The 22,473-nt window shown below is 41.5% G+C and overlaps 1 protein-coding gene across 1 annotated transcript in view; it reads left to right on the top strand.

Annotated features, from left to right (window-relative positions):
* The window catches only part of LOC136610626 (uncharacterized), a 209,558-nt gene that overhangs the window by 152,083 nt on the left and 35,002 nt on the right, over nt 1–22,473 (top strand). The window contains exons 6-7 of the mRNA XM_066589840.1: nt 6,508–6,550; nt 12,778–12,840. Of these exons, the coding sequence (XP_066445937.1) occupies nt 6,508–6,550; nt 12,778–12,840 (106 nt within the window). The remainder of the gene's footprint in view (nt 1–6,507; nt 6,551–12,777; nt 12,841–22,473) is intronic.

Here is a 22,473-nt window from a genome sequence, read left to right as displayed (position 1 = left end):
CACTAGATAAAGAGCCAATATTACTACCATACAGTGACTGTACAGTAGTAGATAGCAGTTGTACAAAGATGTTCTGAAGAACATGTAATAGAATCAGTGCAGTTATATCCAGCAACCCATAGGTGACATCTTCTCTGACTGGAGTCACTCAATTTTCCAATGTTTTTCATCTGGCCTGACTATCATGAAGATTTCTTCCAGCGACAACTTGCGTTTGCAGAATTTGGTGCCCAGACATCTTTGACCGCTCACTTTTCTAGGACTCTCTCCATCCTGCTTTTACTGCCAATTATGTTCCTGTCACAACCTGATTGTAACTGCTGTGTGGCACAGTGCCCCCACGTACCGTACCTCAGATTTAATGATGTTATGACTGTATTACGCCCCCCAAATAATAGTGCCACACAGACTGCATCTTTGTATAAAATAGTCTCAGATAGTGTTTCCTAAAATAATAGCAATAAACACATTGTGCCCTATTGGAGCCCAAGACAATAGCATACCACACATTAAAAGTGTAACAGGGTCATGCCCCCCTGTGTTATACAGGCCTTTTATGTCCCTTAAACAGTGTTATACATCAGTTTTAGGGGTTTTGGTGAACTTTCGGTTTCATTTAAACTAATTCGGACCAAACCAAACTTTTCACAAAAGTTTGGCAAACCGGCCGAGTTGAACTTTTCAAAAGTTTTCTCATCACTATTCACAAGTCTACTGTTTTTACAGATTGCAAATTTATGGAGGGTAAGCAACCCTGGCTTGTAGAAGGCCTTTAATACCACAATGGTGTAACAAACAGTAGTTTTTGCTAGAATAGAAGGCTGCATTTATATCTATCATGTGTTATTCTGTGGTCTGTGATGCTTACTCCATATACACATAGTTCAAACCAAGATTCTTAATATGCGTCTATAAATCCACAGGATATCAGCTTGAAAAAGACAGTGGAGGTTGCAACGTAGCTTGGGAAAATAAAAGCTTGATTGCTGCTTTGCACCCACCTTTGCTGCCAAGTATTTTCTTTTGTTTAGACTGATTTTGGGGGCTTAGTTTTGGATCCCTAACTTGGCTCTGCATACCTTTTCCTGCCCAGCTTGGAGTACGATAGGTGTTTGTGTGGTGCTGCGGGTGCAATTTTTACCTTTACCGTGTCCACAAGATATCACTGTCACCTTATGACTTGAATCCCCCTGTTCTAGAACCTTGGTACCATTTATCTTAGCTTCTATGTGCTACTAAGGAAATAAATGCCTTGGGATTCTTTCTGGATTATGTACTCTAAATAATAAGCACTGTAACATAATAATGTGTAATTTATGAGACTTCTCTTATTGTAGGCACGTATACATACAGTACTGAGGACAACGGAAGGAGAACTAGGTAGTTCTGACCCCTCCATTAATCAGCTGGATTATCACACTGGTTTTCTTATGACACGACTCTTAATTACAGGCACAGTGTCTGGCGGAGTTGCCCAATTCCTTTGTTTTTTCTACTTCTTTCAAATATGACTCTCCTTTGAATTATTTATCTGAAAGAATCCCATATACTTGTAACCGGATCCCGCTTCCTAATATTGTGTGTCATTTTGTATGGTGTCCAGTTTCCTATGTACTTCATCTTCTTGTCTTGTTTCATTTCCTATTTTGTAACATACAGTAATATATAATAAGTTCTTCTGTTTGTTTTACTTTAACTGTGTGTTATAATACGCCATTAACAAGCATCCATAAGTGGGATAAAAGTCAGAAATCATTTAGCTCACTGAAGAAAAAAACAAACTGACATTTTCCTTGGATAAACATGGCTAATAGTGTCTGAGTCAAACTTCACGATGCATTAAGAGAAGGAAATTCTATAAAGAGGGACAGATGTGTGCGAAAAGGAGCAGATACCAAATCTGTTTCTCTCAACCTCAAAGGATTAGGGGGTTCCATTTGTAATTTTAGCAAAGTTGTAATGTCATAGCTAGTTGTGAAATCTGGCAAAGGTTAAGTGTTTCAACAGCATTCATTTTTGTCTACCCATCCCCCATTTTCTGCCTCATTCTTAACGGACCTGGAAGAATTTACTTTCCAAACACCAAAGGAGCGTGAACAGAGGAAAACAGTGTCAGAGAAGTTAAGAAATATTACAAGAAGTTAGTTATGAAGGTTTATTTGTAATATGGGACTGAAGTTCAAGTAACTTCGTGTTTAGTGCCTTTTTTTTTAGGAACTACGGCCTGTTCCCATCTGCATTAGTGACTCAGTTAGGAGCCTCTGACTCAGATCCCAACATATTTGACATGAAAAATAGCGCTGCATGGAGCATTATTTTCCCATCGAAACCGTGGACATTGAGCTGGTACCCAACAGATCTCATCAGTAGGGTCTGTTGGGTGCCAATGCTATTCAGCATGGAAGAAAAATGTGAAAGGAAAACAATATTAATATGACCATATGAACATAGCCCACAGCTTTGGGTTCCAATGCCAAATGGCACTATATCTGCATTCATATTCTCATTGCGATGAGTTTCTGTTCACCAGCAGCATGGCTTCATATCAAAGCACTGACATGACAGCTATAGTGGATTGGATTTAAAACGGATTCCAATGAACCCTGATAGACCCCACTGACTTCTAATTGAATTTGACATGGTTCTTGATTTTTGGTGGCAAAAACAGTGGTGTGGACAATACTATTCTTGCCCTTAAAAAGCAGCAGAAACTTGAAAGTAAGGGAGAAATTCCAATGTGAAAATGGGTTCTCGGGGTACCCTGGTGTTACGTTCGTGTGGGCAAATAAGCACTGGGCCCATGTGAACGTGCCCGAAACGGGCTGGCGTATAACACAAACAAGGGAACCTGAAACGGAATTCAGACTGGACATGGTGATGGAAACACCAACTGGATAGAGAAGTGCATAGTGCGGACTGGACTGATGGACAGAAATAACATAGGGACTGACAAATGACCAAAACACTCACCTTGCATACCTGTACACATAAGCAGATGTTATAGCTATAAAAGTACGAGGAGTTGGTTCATACATTGGCCAATAAACTTAAAGGGGTTGTCCCGCGGCAGCAAGTGGGTCTATACACTTCTGTATGGCCATATTAATGCACTTTGTAATGTACATTGTGCATTAATTATGAGCCATACAGAAGTTATAAAAAGTTTTTTACTTACCTGCTCCGTTGCTAGCGTCCTCGTTTCCATGGAGCCGACTAATTTTCGCCGTCTAATGGCCAAATTAGCCGCGCTTGCGCAGTCCCAGTCTTCTTTTTTCAATGGGGCTGCTCGTGCTGGATGCCGGCTCCGTGTAGCTCCGCCCCGTCACGTGCCGATTCCAGCCAATCAGGAGGCTGGAATCGGCAATGGACCGCACAGAAGCCCTGCGGTCCACCGAGTGAGAAGATCCCCGCGGCCATCTTCATCAGGTAAGTAAGAAGTCACCGGAGCGCGGGGATTCAGGTAAGTGCTGTGCAATTTTTTTTTTTAAATCCCTGCATCGGGGTTGTCTCGCGCCGAACGGGGGGGGTTGAAAAAAAAAAAAACCCGTTTCGGCGCGGGACAACCCCTTTAAGCTGCAAGGCCACAGCAAGGCCCCTCACGTCTCGCAGTCCCTACAATAGCAAGACAAATCTACTAGAGGACCGTAAGGGCCACTCCAGCGCAGTAATTGCAAACAAACTGAGCAGTACAATCTGACATGCAACTGACAGAAAAAAAACATACAAACGGACATGAACAAGCAAAACACTAAACACACAGCAAGCTGCAATGGACAAGGATACATGACTGCTCACCCTGAACACCAAACACACAGCAAGTTGTAACAGACATGGATAAATGACTGCTCACACTGGACACCAGACAGACACTGACAGAAGCAGGTTTATATGTGAGCAATAACCCAGGGGATTGGCTAGCAGGAGATCACCACACCCAGCCTGCACAATCATTCACACCTGTGGAGCTGTTCTGCTAGAAACCTTAGTACTACAGATCCCAGCAGCACAACATAACACCTGGCTTCCTCCCACATTTGAAGAAATAGGATTAGGGACTGATGGACTACAATACCCAGATTGATTATCAAAATTAGGATTATTTAGTTTAAAAAAAAAACAGTTTAGGGTTCTTTTACATAGAACAGCTATTGTTCAGATTCTCGGTGGATCACTGTAAATGCCACTAGCAATGGAATGACCAATGATAATTTGTTTGTTTATCTTCATGGATCAGTTTAGGCAGGCATAAAAACTGAATGACAGTGGCCTGTGTAAACAGGCTCTACTACTTGGTTGGGCCACCTCTAGCTTGGATACAAGATGTGATACGTGCATGGAGGCACACAGGTTTCAGATGGTATCCTGCATAAAATTGGTCCACATTTACTGTATCTGAACCTTTAGATTGAGCAAACTCATAGCTTGCGATGTTGGTGTCCCAGATGGTCCCATACATGTTCTACAAGCAATAAATTTGGCAACCTGGCAGGCCATGGAAGTGTGACAATGTTGTGGAGGCATTCCTGTGACATCCTTGCTGTGTGCAGGTGAGCATTATCCTGCTGTAAAATGCCTCTTGCCATGAGAGGAACACATGTGGTGCTGGATGTCCTAAACATATCGCTGAGCTGTCATTGTCCCTTGTACTACTAATAGAGATGACTGACAGTCATATGCTATGGCTCCCCAGACCATCAAACCAGCAGTAGGGGAAGTGTGCAGCTCCACAGCAAAGGCAGGATTGAGGTGCTGACCCCTAGGTCCCCAGACATCAACACGGCCGACATCAGTGCCCAAACTAAACCTGGATTCATCTCTGAGAACAACCCACTTCCACTCCCTAGCAGTCCAGTTTTATCGTTCATGACATCACTGCAAACAGAGGCAATGCTGGGTCAAAGGCAGAACATGTAACGGATTCCGTGAAACTAAATGTCCTTTAGTCAAGCACCTGGAAATGCTTTACAGAGACACAGGGACCTGTAATGATAGTGACACCTGTCTCTGGATGGTGGACAATGAAACAGTTAGAGCTGCTCATGCTTGTCGGATGATGAGACAATTCTTTCTACTAGAGGTGTGTCAAGGGCATCCTGCACCCAGATGCCTTGTATGTGTGCACTTACGCATCAACTGGTCCCAACACCTAGTAACAGTCCAATCAGAATGGTCCAGGTTGCAGGCAATTTGTCGATACAACCATTCAGCTTCTTGAATTCCAATAATGTGCACTCTGTCAAACTCTGATAACTGGGTGAAATCTCTTCTATGCATTGTAGAGGCGCCTAGCGGTCAACAAGCTCTACACAAGCGGAAAAAGAGATCCACTAAACAGAAGTAGCCTCTGAGAGACTTTTGTAATAACCAAGGGTCGAACCACTTCTAGGGCCTCAGGTAGCAAGACCGTTCATCTAATCACTCTACAACTCTACTCATTTGCATATCTGCCTGAGATGTAACTGAATGCTTAGTTTGGCAGCAAAACGACAACTCCTTCTAAGTGCATGTTTTTTTTGACAGAGTGTATATAATCGATACTGAGATCTCTCACACAATCTATTAATACCCAGGAGTGTGACTGTAACAAGGGGCTATCCTCTACACCTAGAGGAAATAAGGTTTCTACACCAACATCGAAGGGGATTCTTTACTGTAAGAGCAGTGAGACTCTGGAACTCTGAGGATGTGATCATGGCAAACTCAATAAAAGAGTACAAGAGGAGCCTGGGTGCCTTTATTAATCATAATGTAGTCACTGATTACTCCAGAAGGGTCGGTGATCCAGGCATTATTCTGATTGCCTGATTGCCAGAGTGTATAACAAGTCAGCGGGTAAAGAATAATACAAATGCAAGTACTAATTATGAAGATGTACATACAGAACAGTAAGAGATAGGTATCCTTATATTAGTGTTCCATCTCAAGGGGTGGAGATGAGCGACAAGAGATAGAGTAGTACCAAAATATCTCAGCTAGTGTCATATGATTATGTCAACTCAATTAATTTGTCATCCTCCAAGAAACTGACTCTTGATGTATAATTTGATACCCCCATGACAAAGTTGCCAAATGAGTTATTTTGGTACTTGTATCCATTATCAGCCCTAGTAGGAGGAATAAATTATAGCTGTACCTCAGAGTGCAGTTTTCTGTTTCCAGTATTGTGTGTATATAATTGTATTTAATTAAGCATAATTCTACAATAGTCACATAGAATAAAATAGCCTGATATGTGATTTTGCATTACTAAAGCCTACTTGTGGGTCTGGTAATTGCTGCAGCATCAGTGACCTATTTGCAACAGAGGGCTGCGGGTGTGATGCCCACCAGAGGTTAATATGAAGCCTTTGAGGTAATAAGAGGCCCACCGCGATATACTGGAAATGCTCCAATCTATACAAACTGGTGAGGGAATTATTTAATTGTTTTGAACAATTGTTTTATTTGCTCTGGGAAGACAGACATGAGCACATGAGGTAATCCATTATAATCCTATTTGTATTTCAGTTTCTTCTGAAGCTTGCTCAGGAAGAGCTTCCAGGCAGAAAGGGTAGGTCTTACACAAATAAAAGCTGCATTTTTTTTCTTCTTTGCCTATCTTTTTTGTTCCCTACACTACTGCAATCCGTCTCTTTCATAATGATGTGTAAGTACCCAGTACTTTCCTCTGCAGGAAGCTTATGTCAAACTAATTAACATTTAATGAGAGGAAACTGACTGATTAGAATGTTTTTCTTGGCACTTGAACCAATAAATTTTGTATACATTTCAAATGACCATAGTTGGCACTCTGGCCTCTACGCCACTTCATTCTGGTGCTGGGATGTGCGTGTGCAGGACTGTTTGTTTGAAAAGACCGCAGTGTGAACCTTTTATAGCAGCGTCACTAAATAACCCAAATTAGCACAATTATAAAAGTTTAGTAAAGACTGTGAAGTATACGTTCTCAGTTCCTCTTTGATGTAAATTGTTTGCAGCACTTAATGAAGAAGTAATTATTTTAAAAATGACTGCATTGTAAATAAAATTGTCTGTGGAGTTACCCTGCCAGTTTTATGAGGGAGCCAGGACTTGTCTAATTAACGTGGAGTTAAACAACTAAATTACTATGTATACTACTAAGTTGTAATTGATTAAATACATTCTAGATAATTCACTGAACATGTCAGGATGTGTGCTGAAAAGGCAAACTGCTTTGTTTCTTCTTTTAGGTTCTCTAAATCCATATAGTGGAGATTATTCTATCTATCTATCTATCTATCTCATATCTATGTATCCCATATCTATCTATCTATCTATCTATCTATCTATCTATCTATCTATCTATCTATCTATCTATCTATGTCATATCTATCTATCTATCTCATATCTATCTATCTCATATCTATCTATCTATCTATCTATCTATCTATCTATCTATCTATGTCATATCTATCTATCTATCTCATATCTATCTATCTCATATCTATCTATCTATCTATCTATCTATCTATCTATCTATCTATCTATCTATCTATCTCATATCTATCTATCTATCTATCTATCTATCTTCTTTCTATCTATCTATCTATCTATCTTCTTTCTTTCTATCTATCTATCTATATTCTTTCTATCTATCTATCTATCTATCTATCTATCTATCTATCTATTTTAATGACCCATGACTTAAGGCCGTCATGCACATTAGTGAAAAGTTGTTCAATTGCAACCAATTTTAAAGTTGGGAGAAATAGCTGTTGCTCAGATGAATATTTGGCAGCTATTGAAGGCATATGGGCACCTTTAGGATAGTCTTGCAATGTGTTAGTGATGGGGACCTAACCCTCCCAACAATGAGCAGAATGAATGGGGATTACTGCAGCTAAGTCATAACTATGGCAAGTTCAGGGTGTAACATGCACAGCCTCAGGGCTCCTTCACATGGCCACTGCGATTTTTGGTCAGACGCGTCGAACAATCACATGAAAAAGAGGCAGCCGTGACAAAGTCGTGGCTGCTTCTCCCGTTTATACGCCCATTCAGACGGCCTGGGTGCAGTGAGTATATGCCAAGCCCGGGATACTGTCGGGTGGAAGGAGAGAGTTGAGCTCTGCTAAACTCTCTCCCCCTTCCCTCCCCATCTTCGCCCCTTGCCAGCTGTTCTCAAAAGTAGTGGGCGTAATGGTTAGGAGCTAGTGTGCTAATCTCCTGCCACGACCTGCTCCCTCTCTTTGCCAACAGCCGGCAAGGGGCGGAAAGGGGAAGGGAGTTTAGCACAGCTGCTGCTGAATTCCCTCCAACCTCCCTTTTTCGGCAGCTCCCCTAGGAGTTTATGGGACCGGCCACCGTATTCCGTCTGAAAGATATTTCCAGCGTAAAAACGGGCGACCAGAATGCGCACACCGTATGCGCTATCTTTTTCGGCCAACCGTTTTTACACACCTGAAAATTGGCAAACTGAAGTGATACATTGGAATCCAATGCATCAGATGGTCACGTATATCAGCCGTCCGATATACGTTTGTGTGAGTAAGCCCTCAAGTGCTAATGGCTTCATTGTTCTGCCAGCCCTAAGGATAGGTCATCAATGGAAATTTATCAAAAACACTCTTTAATTTCATGGTAAATGTGGAAATTTAGTTGGGAATGCAGTTAACCTTTATGACCCAGCCCATGTTGGCTGGAATACAGGAGGTTGATCCGCAAGTTTCTCATACTAGAGAGTTGCAGGTCACCAGTGATACTCCTTGCCTAACAAAACAGTACGTTTGCAGAATTAAAAAAATCAGTTTGTGCTGTATTATAATGCAGAGAAACTCATTTTTGAAAGACTATTTGAAGTGGGGAGGCATATAATGTCTGACTGCTGTGACTCCTGAATTTTCAGTTTTTAATTGGTGAACTCCTTTGTTTCCAAATCCCCCATTTAAAAGAATGGAGAGCGCAGATACGGTTGTGGCCAACATTATGGGCATCCTTGATTGTTTAGTATAAAACAAAGACAATGTGGCATATTTATTATCTTTTGCTTGCCAGATTTCTGACATATAAAAGTCACAATTTTAGCACATGCACCAAAATTGTGACTTTTGGACACTTACACTGGGTCTTGCCATTTTTTCAAAAAGTTAGTGGGGTCTAGCACTATGGGCATAGCTGCGCATGATCTGTCAGATTTACTATAATTTACACCAAAAATTACTGTTAATTATACCCAAAACCTACAGCAGGTTTTCATTATATGCTGCCAGACACAGCCAACGTATTAAGATGCTTGCTCCTCTTAATACATTTGTCGCACTGACACAGGTGCATAGTTCACCTATGAAACGCTGGTTAAAGTAAATATTTCCCAATATTTTCAGAAATAAGTGGATATCTATGAACTTTGTATAATTAGAATAGTGTAGTAACATTAAACAAAAATACATGCAGTCATTTCTAAAAGGAATATACATAGCATGTTACAATGGCCGGGATTAAAGGAACCCTTCACTAATCCATGCTTGTACAACCTTTGGCAACACTGACAGCCTCTTAACTTTACTTGTAGCCATTTGTGAGCTCCTTGCACCCCTCTGCCGGTAGTTTCTTCTACTACAATTCTTTTAAGCTCTCGAATGTTCGCAGGCTCCTGGTCCCAACAGCAGACTTAGTTCTCTCCAAAGATTTTCAATTACATTGAGATCAGGACTCGTCAAGGATAAAGCAGCCCATTTTTTCTTCTTAACCATTTATGTGTACTTTTGGAAGTGTGTTTTGTGTTAGCATCCTGCTTGACTTAAGGCTTCTTCAGACAAAAAAATCCCAGCCACAAAACGAGACGAAACCAAACCATTTTCATAACCGGTATTCTCGCGAGTTAATACTACGCTCGAGAAAAGATAGGACTTGCCCTATCTTGTATGTAGTTTTTCTGCATGCAAGAAAGATAATGCATGACAAATCGTATCTTCCTACTTTTTTTTTTATAGCACAGAGTTTTAAATAGTCAAAATAAAGGCAAAAACCACTGGTTCATACGCTAATACACTCTGTAGCGGCGAGCATATTAGCGCAAACAACATTAGAAATCTGCAAGTCTTTATTTCAAAACTGTTCTGCAGCGGAAAAGCTTTCAGATGTGGAATTAGCAACGTCTTGCAGAATTGTGGTTGCAGATTTCTAACATACAGGAGATATGATACCGCAATTAAAGTCTGCAGAAGAAAACACAAGAAATTCTACAAAAACACACATTCCGCAGTTAAAAACGCTAAAAAATCTGCATTATTTGGCAAAATCCGCAACTGTGCTGCATCCAGCGGCCTAATTCCGGCTTTGTGAAGACACCCTTAGGCCAGCTTTACCCAGACGTATTTGCACGTGCAAAATTGGTGCGTGCAATACGCAGAGAATAGGACCCATTGATTTAAATGGGTTCATTCACATTTCCATATTTTGCACACGCATTTCATACCTTGCTCTACTTTTCTGCGTATTTGCGTAACAAAGGTCCTCATAGGAGTCAGTGGAGGTGCGTAAATGTGCATGCGATACGCAGGGAGACGCAAGAGACACTTCATAATTCCGCTGGAATAAGAACACATCTGGAATTCATTAGACTAATTAGCCATTTCCATCTGTGCGTCTTTGGTTGTCGCAAGGCAAATGAGCATGCCTTGCGGGTGCAAAATGTACAGTAAAATAAGCCGATGCGCGAGCAAAAAAGAATTGTTCATTCTGCCAAAACGCTACACTCATTCATGCGCAAAGTCGCATACACTCATGTGATAGTAGTCCCAGACTTAGTCATTTATCCACAACATTCACACTGATGTGAAAGTAAAACATGCAAACATGTTACTAGTCTTGCCATAAACCATCATCATCTTCTACTATAGAACTGTTTATCCATGTTAACCCCTTGTCAATAAAACCTACTCATTTTGCACATTAAAGTTATGCAGCTTTTTAATAAACTTTGTATATTAATTCCCTACCATTTTCAATTCTCTGCTTGCTGTCTTTGAATGGATAGGGGTTAACTTGTAATCTTAGTACAACCCCTTATGATCATAAAATCATCCCTAATTTTAGCTTATTGCATGTCGTATCTAACCTCTAATTAGGTAAGAAATCCATACACAAAGTCAGAGGTGACACTATTAAGGCATATATATTATATATATCATATATATTATATACTAGCTTACCCGTCGCGCGTTGCTGCAACATCAGAAGAAAGGAAAATCAAGGAAACTCGTTCTTCTAACATTGAATTTAGTGAATTAGATTCCGTACGTAAAATTTGGACGCTAATTCTTTTGCGCTTACAATTGAATAATCGAGTTGGGACCTATTAACTTTTCCTATTTATGACATAATCAATGCTCGTGCCAAATGTCCTGTTTCTATGACATTGGGAAGCGAGAAAATTAGATTCCGTACGTAAAATTTGGACGCTAATTCTTTTGCGCATGGAATTGAATAATGGAGTTGGGACCCATTAACTTTTCCTATTTATGACATAATCAATGCTCGTGCCAAATTTCATGTTTCTACGACATTGGGAAGCGAGAAAATTAGATTCCGTACGTAAAATTTGGACGCTAATTCTTTTGCGCATAGAATTGAATAATCGAGTTTGGACCCATTAACGTTTCCTATTTATGACATAATCAATGCTGGAAATCGAACGATCTACGTGGGGGGGGGGTCGTAACTGTTGACAATGCACGCACGCGCCATTTATAAAATTTGGACGCTAATTCTTTGGCGCATAGAATTGAATAATCAAGTTGGGACCCATTAGCTTTTCCTATTTATGACATAATCAATGCTCGTGCCAAATTTCAAGTTTCTATGACATTGGAAAGTGAGAGAAATAGATTCCGTACGTAAAATTTGGACGTTAATTCTTTGGCGCATAGAATTGAATAATCGAGTTGGGACCCATTACCTCTTCCTATTTATGACATAATCAATGCTCATGCCAAAGTTCACGTTTCTACAACATCGGGAAGTGAGAGAATTAGTTGCAATGATGGAAATCAAACGATCTATGTGGGGGGGCATAACTGTCGACGATGCACGCACGCACGCCATTTATCATAGGATAGTTGTACTATGCCTATAATCTTCCCAGGAGTGTACTCAACAACTTTCCAAAGTTTCATGGCAATCGGATGAAAGGCGTAGTAGCGCATAAAGGACAATTATGCAGACATACATTCAATTTTATATATATAGATGTATATACGCACAGGCTTTAAAAGGCATATGAGGCATTGAAAACATCTGTAAATTTGAAACATAAGGTCACGAATAATATCTTTTCATTTCTTATAATATTTTACGCACAGGCTTTTACTGATTGACAGATTGCTACATTGTACGATTCCAGGAGCAGCAAGTGCAATAAAGTTACCACTACAAGCTGCTCAGCATTCAGTGCCATTCCTTACCTTATGCATAAGAATTTAATTTGTTTTCCATTGATCCTTTAATTACTAAATTTGTTTAAAAGCTGTTATATTATCTCTTTTTTGACACAATATGGCACAATTTTGTTATAATTTTGAAAACCAAATAAGACAACTGCAGTTGGTAGCCTTTCAAAGAAACCACCCCTTTAAGATGAAATCAATCCTGTTTCAAGTGTATTCCCTTGCTTTGTGATGAGGACTCTAGGGGTACATTTTGCTGAAAAATGGCTTTTTGATTGTTGAGAATTCTTTTCGATTAATATGCAGCTGTCATTCCTAGGCAAATCTAGGCCCGCTTTAATGTGCCTTTTTTCCCGTTTCTTTTCCCCAGGCTTCAAATGATGTTTCTAGAAGAGACGGTCCATTCTTTTCTGATTGGAGCACGATACAACAGGTTACAGACATAAGATGATATCTCAGACATGGGCCAATTTACCGTACCTGTTTACCCACTGATTTACATGTCATTTTAACTGCAATCTGTCATATTTTGTTCTCGTAAACACTTGACTTTTTCCCTATAGAGATAGAAGGAAAACAAAACTTGACTCGAGCGTTTAATATTTTGCAATTTCTATCAGGTTTTATTCCAAACATGGTTAGTAATGTGTAGATGTCACATACAAAGTAAGCATGAAAGATCAATGCGAAATCAGAGTCTCTGCAAATAACAACATTGTATTTGGATAGATAGGAACAGAGCAGAAGTCTGGGGCTTTAAATTGGTGCTTGAAGAAAACATGAACATAGGTAGAGCAATATCAAAGCAATGGGCACCTGCCAAAAGTTGCAGAAGTATGTCAGGCAACTCAATAATGGCTGGTGCTTTAATAATAAAACACATTTCCCCTGTTCCACATAGTGAACATATACAGCATTTGGCATATAAAAGTTCAGCTAATGTGTGTGTATATATATATATATATATATATATATATATATATATATATATATATATATATATGTGTGTGAGAGACAGGTTTTCTCTATCCTTGCTTGCAGAACTATGCTTCGCCTTAGCCCTCTAGTGGAGTAAAGTTGTAATTGCTCTTACTGTATAGTATATCTGTTCAAGGCTCTTCGCTCCATATCTATCACTGCTTTAGGCTTTCTGATGTGAACGCTGCCAATTAAATTGGCAGTCAAGAAGACTATTAACAGACTTTGCTAATATCATGATAATTCCTACTGCACAAGATATACATGGAGGAATTATAATTAGGCACAAGTCCTGGAATTCCCAAAGTCTTAATGCTTGGCAAAGTCCTATAGACAATGTTGCCAAATGTATTTTTAAAACATTTTCTAAGAAGGTGTTTTATGGACTTTTTCTGTTGCAATTAAAGGGATCGTCCCACAAAATATCTATCCAGTGGATTCCTGCCCTCTGCATTCTCCATATAGAAACAGGACCACACACAAATGCAGTCACCTTTCTTCATTGCAAGACCCCAGTTAGGAGAGGTTTGAATGTAGTGGTAGTCATAGATATGCAATGCCACTCCATTCAATGTCTATGGTGCCTCAGTTACATTAACAGCACTGGAAGCACGCAGTCAAGGACCAGCAGTGTAAATGCATGACATAGCAATGACATGGGCACAAAAGTTCTACCCACTGCTGTAATTGATAGCCAACTTCCAGTGACAATAGCCAAGATCAGAGATAACTCCAATTCTGTCTGTCTAAGCCCTCATTTGATCAATAGTAACCAATGCATCTAACTGACGTTAGGAAAAGAAGGGGGCTCCGTTTATCCTCTAATAACCGACTTCCACATTGCAATCATGGGCTGGCGGTTGAATATGGAAGCCAGGGGCTAAGAAAGGGCCCTGGACTGCTATATGTAGGCATTGTCTAATAGGTGCCTACTAGAGATGAGCGAGTATACTCACTAAGGGCAATTACTCGATCGAGCATTGCCTTTAGCGAGAACCTGCCCGCTCGGAAGAAAAGATTTGGCTTGCCGGCGGCGGACAGGGAGGACAGCCCTCTCCCCCCTGCTCACTGCCGCAACTCAACTCTCACCCGCGCCGGCAGCCGACCTTTTCTTCCGAGCGGGGAGATACTCGCTAAGGACAATGCTCGATCGAGTAATTGTCCTTAGCGAGTATGCTCGCTCATCTCTAGTGCCTACCAATGTTTCACACATAATGCATTCGTATACACTGAAAGTCCCATAGTGAGACAAAAAATGTTCAGTTCAAAAAAGTAGTTAAAAAAGACAAATAAAATAAAGAATAAAAATACTTTTCCCATAAGAACAGCTTGTATTAAGCGTGACTAAGCATGAAGAACTATATATATTTGGTGTTCCCATAAAGGTTATTACTCGCACAATAAAGTTAACAGATTTTTTTATTCTGTTTGGTAGACGGTATAAAAGAAATTTTAAAAAAGCACAAAAAACTGTATTTTTTGCATCCAACTAAAAAAATTGAAGAAAACATAACACATCCTGCAAAAACAGGCCCTTAATTGAAAAATAAGGATGTAATGCCTGTCAGAGGCGAAACAGTAAATTACCACATCCTTAAAGGAGTTGTCCGAGTTAAGGAAAGCCCCTGTTAACAGGTCCCCCATGGACTTAATAACAAATCAGCAGTTACTTACGGCTCCTTAAGGCTCTATTCACATCTGCGTTGGAGGCTCCGTTCAGGGCCTCCAGTGCAGATCCGGCAATAACCAAAAAAGTAAAGCATGCAGGACCTTTTGATCCTGTACAAATGCTGGACAGGTACAGGAACCGAACGGACCCCATTATGGTCAGTGGTATCTGTTTGCCACCGTTTGGTTCCATTATTAGACAGATCCATTTATTCAGGTGATTCTATTTTCCTGCTCACATAACAGAGCAGAAGAATGCAATCCCTAGTGCAGATATCAATTTAGTCTAAGAGTTTTGAAGCTTTCGTGATCCATAAATTGCAGAATACATTTGGAGTTTTGCTCTCCTATATTTTGCAATACAAAATAACACGTTTAGGAAACTTATTTGCTCCTTTTAGGTGTTTTTTTCCCTTTTTTTTAATGTACAAAATAAGGTATGAAGAAGGCATATGTGATACAAATACAATACTCTACTGCTCTTCTCCGTGTGGATATATTATGCCAGTAATACTGTATACATAAATTCAACTTGGACAAATAAGAAAAATTAAAATGGGGCTCACTGTTGGCTCATGTCATGATACCCTCCCATCCTGAGATGAGGGCCCAGAGCCATCCCTTGGGGTGGCACTACTCCTTCATTCTTTGCCCTTAGTTTGCTTGCTATCATTGCAGAGATGGTGGCTTTGTGCTAGTATACATAGTAAAGGGAAATGTTAATGCTGGGCTGGGTGTCTCACAGACCAAATAGCAGCTGCATGGGAACATACGCTATTGTGTCATTGACACAGGGCAGATAAGACATATATTTCTGGCGGTGCTGACACTCTCTTCAGGGTTCTCTCTTTACCCATTCTGTTCTATATAGAATCTAACTATATTAAATCAACATTATGCCTCCCCAAGATTGTTCAGTCCTTTTGACAAGATCTAATTGTGAATGAATTCCTTATTTTCATGCATATTGTAATCTTTATTTATGTAGCACCATCCCATTCTGCAGCGCGTTACAAATCAGAGGATACATACAGAGGTGAAGGCAGACACTATATACAGTATAAAACCAATGACAAAACAGAACACAGAAGGTGTGAGGGCCCTGCCCGAAAGAGCTTACAATCTATAAGAAAAAGGGTTGACACAGGAGGGACAGGTGCTTGTTTAGTTCAATGGTTGGACATCTTATATAAATAGGCAGTATAAATAATGCTATGTGAGCCGATCTCCAACCAATATCTACATAGGTGCATTCATATGTATGGGATGAGAGGTATGCCGTGATCAGGTTTGGATGGAGGGTGTAGAAAGAGTAGATGGGAAAGAGTTAGATTAGGAGTTGTAATGTGCCTCCCTAAAGAGATGCACCCTAAAATTTGGGGTGTTGGGGATTAACCTAATTGCCTGGCGTAGTGCATTCCAGAGCACTGGACCAGCTCAGGAAAAGTCTTGGAGACTGAAATATGAGGTTACGACTACAGTGGAACTTAGTAATTAGCAGAATGAAGAGCATGGGCAGGGTAGTATACAGAGATGAGGGAGGAGATATAGGGAGGTGCAGCGCTGTGGAGAGCTTTATGGATAAAAGTGATGGTTTAAATTATATTCTATATTGGACGGGCAACCAGTACAGTGACTGGTACACAGTAGACAAACAGATGAGTCTGGCTGCTGCGTTCAGTTTGGATTGGAGATGAAAGAGTTTAGTGGGGGATGATCAATTAGTTGCCTATTGCAGTAATCAAGCCGAGAATGGATCAGGGCAACAGTAAGAGTTTTAATTGTTTCTATGGTGAGAGAGGGACGGGTTCTGGAGATGCTTTTGAGGTGCAGGTGACATAAGCACACGAAGACTCTCAAATGGTAATAAAACCTATACTAACCTAGATTTATTTCAAACACAATGAAGAGTAAATACAGAAAACTGAATCTTTAGAGCATGGTTTATGTGTTGCAAAGATTATATCTTTACTCTATTTGGATGTGACAAAACTACAGTATATTCATGTTTTTCCAAACTCAATTCTTAACCCTTTCAAATCCACCGTCTGACCTCTGAAGACATTATGATTTAAGGCTGTACAGCTCCGATGTTGGAAGACGTCCGTCGGGTTCTCTTACTGTACATTGCAGGCCTCTCTGCTGTCGGAGCCTATCCAACGTGTCACCTCATGCAGTACTGGCTTTAGCCAGCATATAGCGCCGTTGTATAACAGCAGAAAAAGAGTAAGCCGCCTAGGAAAATCAGGATACAAATTGGATTGGAAAGGGTTAAGTACTGCCCTATACTGGTACTACTGAACCCTCTGCCACTTTGGTGTCTTAGCTCCTGTCTTTGCAGATTTCAACATCTGACCATAGACATTGCCCTTAAAACATGTGCAGAGTAGGAAATGGAGATCTTACTCAATGTATATGGTTAGATATACAAGGATGCTGTTTACTATATGATGAATGTCTTATTTCACCAATAGCATTTTTAGAATGTTCCTGTTGATATATGGTATTCTGATATGTGCTGTAATGGGAAGGGAGCCTAAGATTCCTCTCACATTACAAGAGGTTAGCTCAGAGCTGCTTTAATATGACAGCTAATATAAGTCATACAAGATTACTAGAGGAGGGGTGATGAAAGTGTTCTGCTACATTCAACTCAATCCCATTGATAGCCACGGCAGATGGATAGACGGGGAATAAGTGGAATGACAGACCTCACAGACACAAGCACTGTATCTTGCTGGAACAAAAGGGGTAAAGGTGAGCTGGTGCACATTAAAGGAGGCATTCGATAAACTGAAAAATTGGTGATTCCATCATTTATATTTCTGGGATGACCATATTGTAGAATAATATCCATAGCAGACTATAAAACTCAGAACACATGTATTTATCCAGGATTTCAGTAAGAAGTCAGCTGAAATTGGTTATTATTTTTCTCTTTCAACAAGGGTATTCAATCATGTTTAATAGATTTTCTTAAAACAGTCTCCAGATAAATCTCTTTATATCTATAAGATACCATAATAGTCCTCGAGCAATAGCATCTATTACTCTGCCTAGAAACTGCCAGTCAGTGGGTCTACTAGAAGTTGACAATTAATTCAAATCGTGTGCCCTATTTACTTCTCGACCAGCTCACCGATTTCTTAACTACAACGATGTAGCTAGGTTGATTTGATTCTTTCCCAGGCAGATCAAAGAAATTTGTTTTGCTGGCCTTCACACAAATTTTTCCCTTGTCTTCAGAAAAAAAAGTGAGATAGTCAGTCATGTGACAGATTTAGCAAACGATACCCACCATTCTTGTCTTTTAATAGTAAGACCTGGCATTGTTCAGTAAGGTGGGCTGTATTCCCTTGCAGGCAATAGCGTGGGACATATGTGCAGGGAATAATGTATCTAAATATAAAGAAAAGTGTCATGTTAATAATGTTAGAGGTAAATAAACATAAAAGCAAAAAAACTATTTATTAAATGTCATAAACCCTAAAATATGCATATAGTATACGGTACCTTTTTAAAATAGACAATACAGTTAAACTGTAATTTACTGTATAGTACACAATGAACCGTGTAAAAAATAATAATGGCAAAATTGTATTGTGTGTTTCTGCTTTCACCGAAAAAACAAATGAAAAATGTAGATATAATATATGATAATCCTCATTAACTTATATGTCAACTAATAAATAGGCAAAAACTGGTAAAATGCCTTAAAGGGGTTGTCTCGCGGCAGCAAGTAGGGTTATACACTTCTGTATGGCCATATTAATGCACTTTGTAATGTACATCGTGCATTAAATATGAGCCATACAGAAGTTATTCACTTACCTGCTCCGTTGCTGGCGTCCTCGTCTCCATGGTGCCGTCTAACGCTATCTTCTCCTTCCATTTAGACGCGCTTGCGCTGTGCGGTTTTCTGCTGTTCAATGGGGCCGCTCCGGCGTGCTCGCGCCGGAGAGCTGGTCTGCGCATGCGCAGAAGACATCGGTGGCGCGAGCACGCCGGAACGGCTCCATTGAACACAGCAGAAGACCGCACAGCGCAAGCGCGTCTAAATGGAAGGAGAAGACAGCGTTACACGGCACCATGGAGACGAGGACGCTAGCAACGGAGCAGGTAAGTGAATAACTTCTGTATGGCTCATATTTAATGCACGATGTATATTACAAAGTGCATTAATATGGCCATACAGAAGTGTATAACCCCACTTGCTCCCACGAGACAACCCCTTTAAGGCCAAAACTGGCTGCGGCCTTAAGAAGTCACATAATATGGTCCAATTTGAACATAGTCAACCATATTTTTTTTTAAAAAAACATTAACTCATCAAATTCCACCTCGATTCCTTACACTGCACATACTTTTTCTTTAAAGGGAATGTATTTTTTTTACTAATTAAAACCATTTTTTCTAATCTTTTTCTAATCTCTAATTTTTTATTTTTTGATTGTAGATTCTTTTATTCTATTGTCTGTACATGACTATATGCGCTGTCATCTTACCGTTGCTGCAGGTATATGCTTAACAGCAGGTTTAAAAGATATGCTTTAGGCCGCCTGCAGATGGGCAGAAATTCTGTGGCTGGATTTCCCACGGAATTTCCACCCCTGGAAGCTGCCATAGGATTGCGTTAACAAATGCACTCCTAGGCAGAGATTTCGCGCGGCCAAATCACGGCGTGCTCTATTTTGCACAGAAATCCCACTCCCCGGCCGCCGGCTCCGGTCTGCACATGCGCCGGCTGCCCGGCAGCCGGCACATCAAGGAGCCGGAGCTGCGGAAGGAGGTGAGTGCCACGCTGATCTCTGCAGACGCTCGGGTCGGGTCCCACTGCGAGAATTCTCGCAGCCGGATCCGACCCGGCCATCTGCAGGCCGCCTTACAGCAGCTCATTCACACAACGGTAAGGAGCTCTCCCATTGACTTCTATAGGAAACTGTTCTAGGCATGTTTTGTGACCTGTCCAGTGGTGATTTTGGTGTAAGGGGATGGAGGTGAGCTGTTACAATCACTTTTTGTGAATGCTAGATCATGCGCTATCCATATACAGGTGTCATTTTTCATTGTATTCCTGCTTGTAATGATAATGAGTGTTAGAGCATTCTGCTGGGATCTGTTGTTCTACAGGGTTTACCAGCAGCTCAGCTCCACAGGTGTGGTTGATTGGGCTGGCTGGGTGTGGATTTCTCCAGCCAGCCAATCCCCCAGGTCTGCTGCTCATATATACTATTTCCTTTGCTGTGGCTGCTGGTCTTCTTTCTGTTTGTGCAGTGTGAACAGTGTCATGTTCCTGCGTGTATGTGCATGTGGCCAGAAGTGAGGTGTGTGTTTTGATGTGATCAGTGGCATGTTCTTGCATGTCTGTGCAGTTTGCCTTTCGTGTAGTGTGAACTGTGTCTTGCTGTGGATGCTTCATCATCTAGAATGCAGGCAGGCTCCTAGGTTCCAGCGTGGGGTCATCCCCGTTGGCACGATCACGCTGCATGTAGGCAGGTTCCCTGGGGTTAGTTGTCTTGTTAGAGTAAGGACCCGCAGACAACGAGGACCCGTGAAGTGGGCTTGCAGGCTTAAGTATCTTGGCCAAAATACGAATGAATACCTTGTACGTGCTATAGTTATTCCATCTAGCTAGGTGTGCAGGCATGCAAGTGAGTGTTTAGTGTGCTTGGCAGTCTTTGGTTTATGCCTGTCCGCGAGTATGTAGTCCGTCTTTCTGTCCTACAGTTCTGTCTGAGTTTTCCGGAGTTTCCTGCAATATATTAGGATTTTTTTTTAAATGTAGCTTGTAATATTGAAAATGAAAAAGAAGCTCATCAACAATTCTTAAAAATATTTAACATAAAAATAGAGATGAGCGAGCACCAAAATGCTCGGGTGCTCGTTACTCGGGACGAAATTTTCGCGATGCTTGAGGGTTCGTTTCGAATAACGAACCCCATTGAAGTCAATGGGGGACCCGAGCATTTTTGTATATCGCCGATGCTCGCTAAGGTTTCCATTTGTGAAAATCTGGGCAATTCAAGAAAGTGATGGGAACGACACAGCAACAGATAGGGCAGGCGAGGGGCTACATGTTGGGCTGCATCTCAAGTTCCCAGGTCCCATTTTTTACTTCTGAAAAGCCCTCATTAGCAATGCATACCTTAGCTAAGCACCACACTACCTCCAACAAAGCACAATCACTGCCTGCATGACACTCCGCTGCCACTTCTCCTGGGTTACATGCTGCCCAACCCCCCCCCCCTTCGCACGACCCAGTGTCTACAGCGCACACCAAAGTGTCCCTGCGCAGCCTTCAGCTGCCCTCATGCCACACCACCCTCATGTCTATTTATAAGTGCGTCTGCCATGAGGAGGAACCGCAGGCACACACTGCAGAGGGTTGGCACGGCTAGGCAGCGACGCTCTTTAAAATGGGCGGGGCGATAGCCCACAATGCTGTACAGAAGCAATGAGAAATAAAATCCTGTGCCACCGCCATCAGGAGCTGCACACGTGGGCATAGCAATGGGGAACCTATGTGCCACACACTATTCATTCTGTCAAGGTGTCTGCATGCCCCAGTCAGACCGCGTTTTTTTATAAATAGTCACAGGCAGGTACAACTCCGCAATGGGAATTCCGTGTGCACCCACAGCATGGGTGGCTCCCTGGAACCCACCGGCTGTACATAAATGTATCCCATTGCAGTGCCCTGGACAGCAGAGCTAACGTCAGATTAAATGCAGGTGGGCTTCGGCCCACACTGCATGCCCCAACCTGACCGGGGTTTTTAATTCATAGACACAGGCAGATACAACTCCCTATTGTGAAGTCCCTGTGGACCGACAGCATGGGTGGGTGCCAGGAAGCCACCGGCGGTACATAAATATATCCCATTGCATTGCCCATCACAGCTGAGGTAATGTCATGTTTAATGCAGGTGGGCTTCGGCCCACACTGCATGCCCCAGTCAGACTGGGGTTCTTTAGAAGTGGACACATGCAGTTACAACTCCGTGTGGACCGACAGCATGGGTGGCTCCCTGGAACCCACCGGCTGTACATAAATAAATCCCATTGCAGTGCCCTGGACAGCAGAGCTAACGTCAGATTAAATGCAGGTGGGCTTTGGCCCACACTGCATGCCCCAGTCAGACTGGGGTTCTTTATAAGTAGACACAGGCAGGTACAACTCCCTATTGTGAAGTCCGTGTGGACCGACAGCATGGGAGGGTCCCAGGAAGCCACCGGCGGTACATAAATAAATCCCATTGTATTGCCCAGCACAGCTGAGGTCATGTCAAGTTTAATGCAGGTGGGCTTCGGCCCACACTGCATGCCCCAGTCAGACTGGGGTTCTTTAGAAGTGGACACATGCAGTTACAACTCCGTGTGGACCGACAGCATGGGTGGCTCCCTGGAACCCACCGGCGGTA

This window comes from Eleutherodactylus coqui, chromosome 1, assembly GCF_035609145.1.
Source record: "Eleutherodactylus coqui strain aEleCoq1 chromosome 1, aEleCoq1.hap1, whole genome shotgun sequence".
Classification (NCBI taxonomy): domain Eukaryota; kingdom Metazoa; phylum Chordata; class Amphibia; order Anura; family Eleutherodactylidae; genus Eleutherodactylus; species Eleutherodactylus coqui.
The sequence above is the reverse complement of the archived record's forward strand: the minus strand, read 5'-3'. Positions and strand labels throughout refer to the sequence as shown.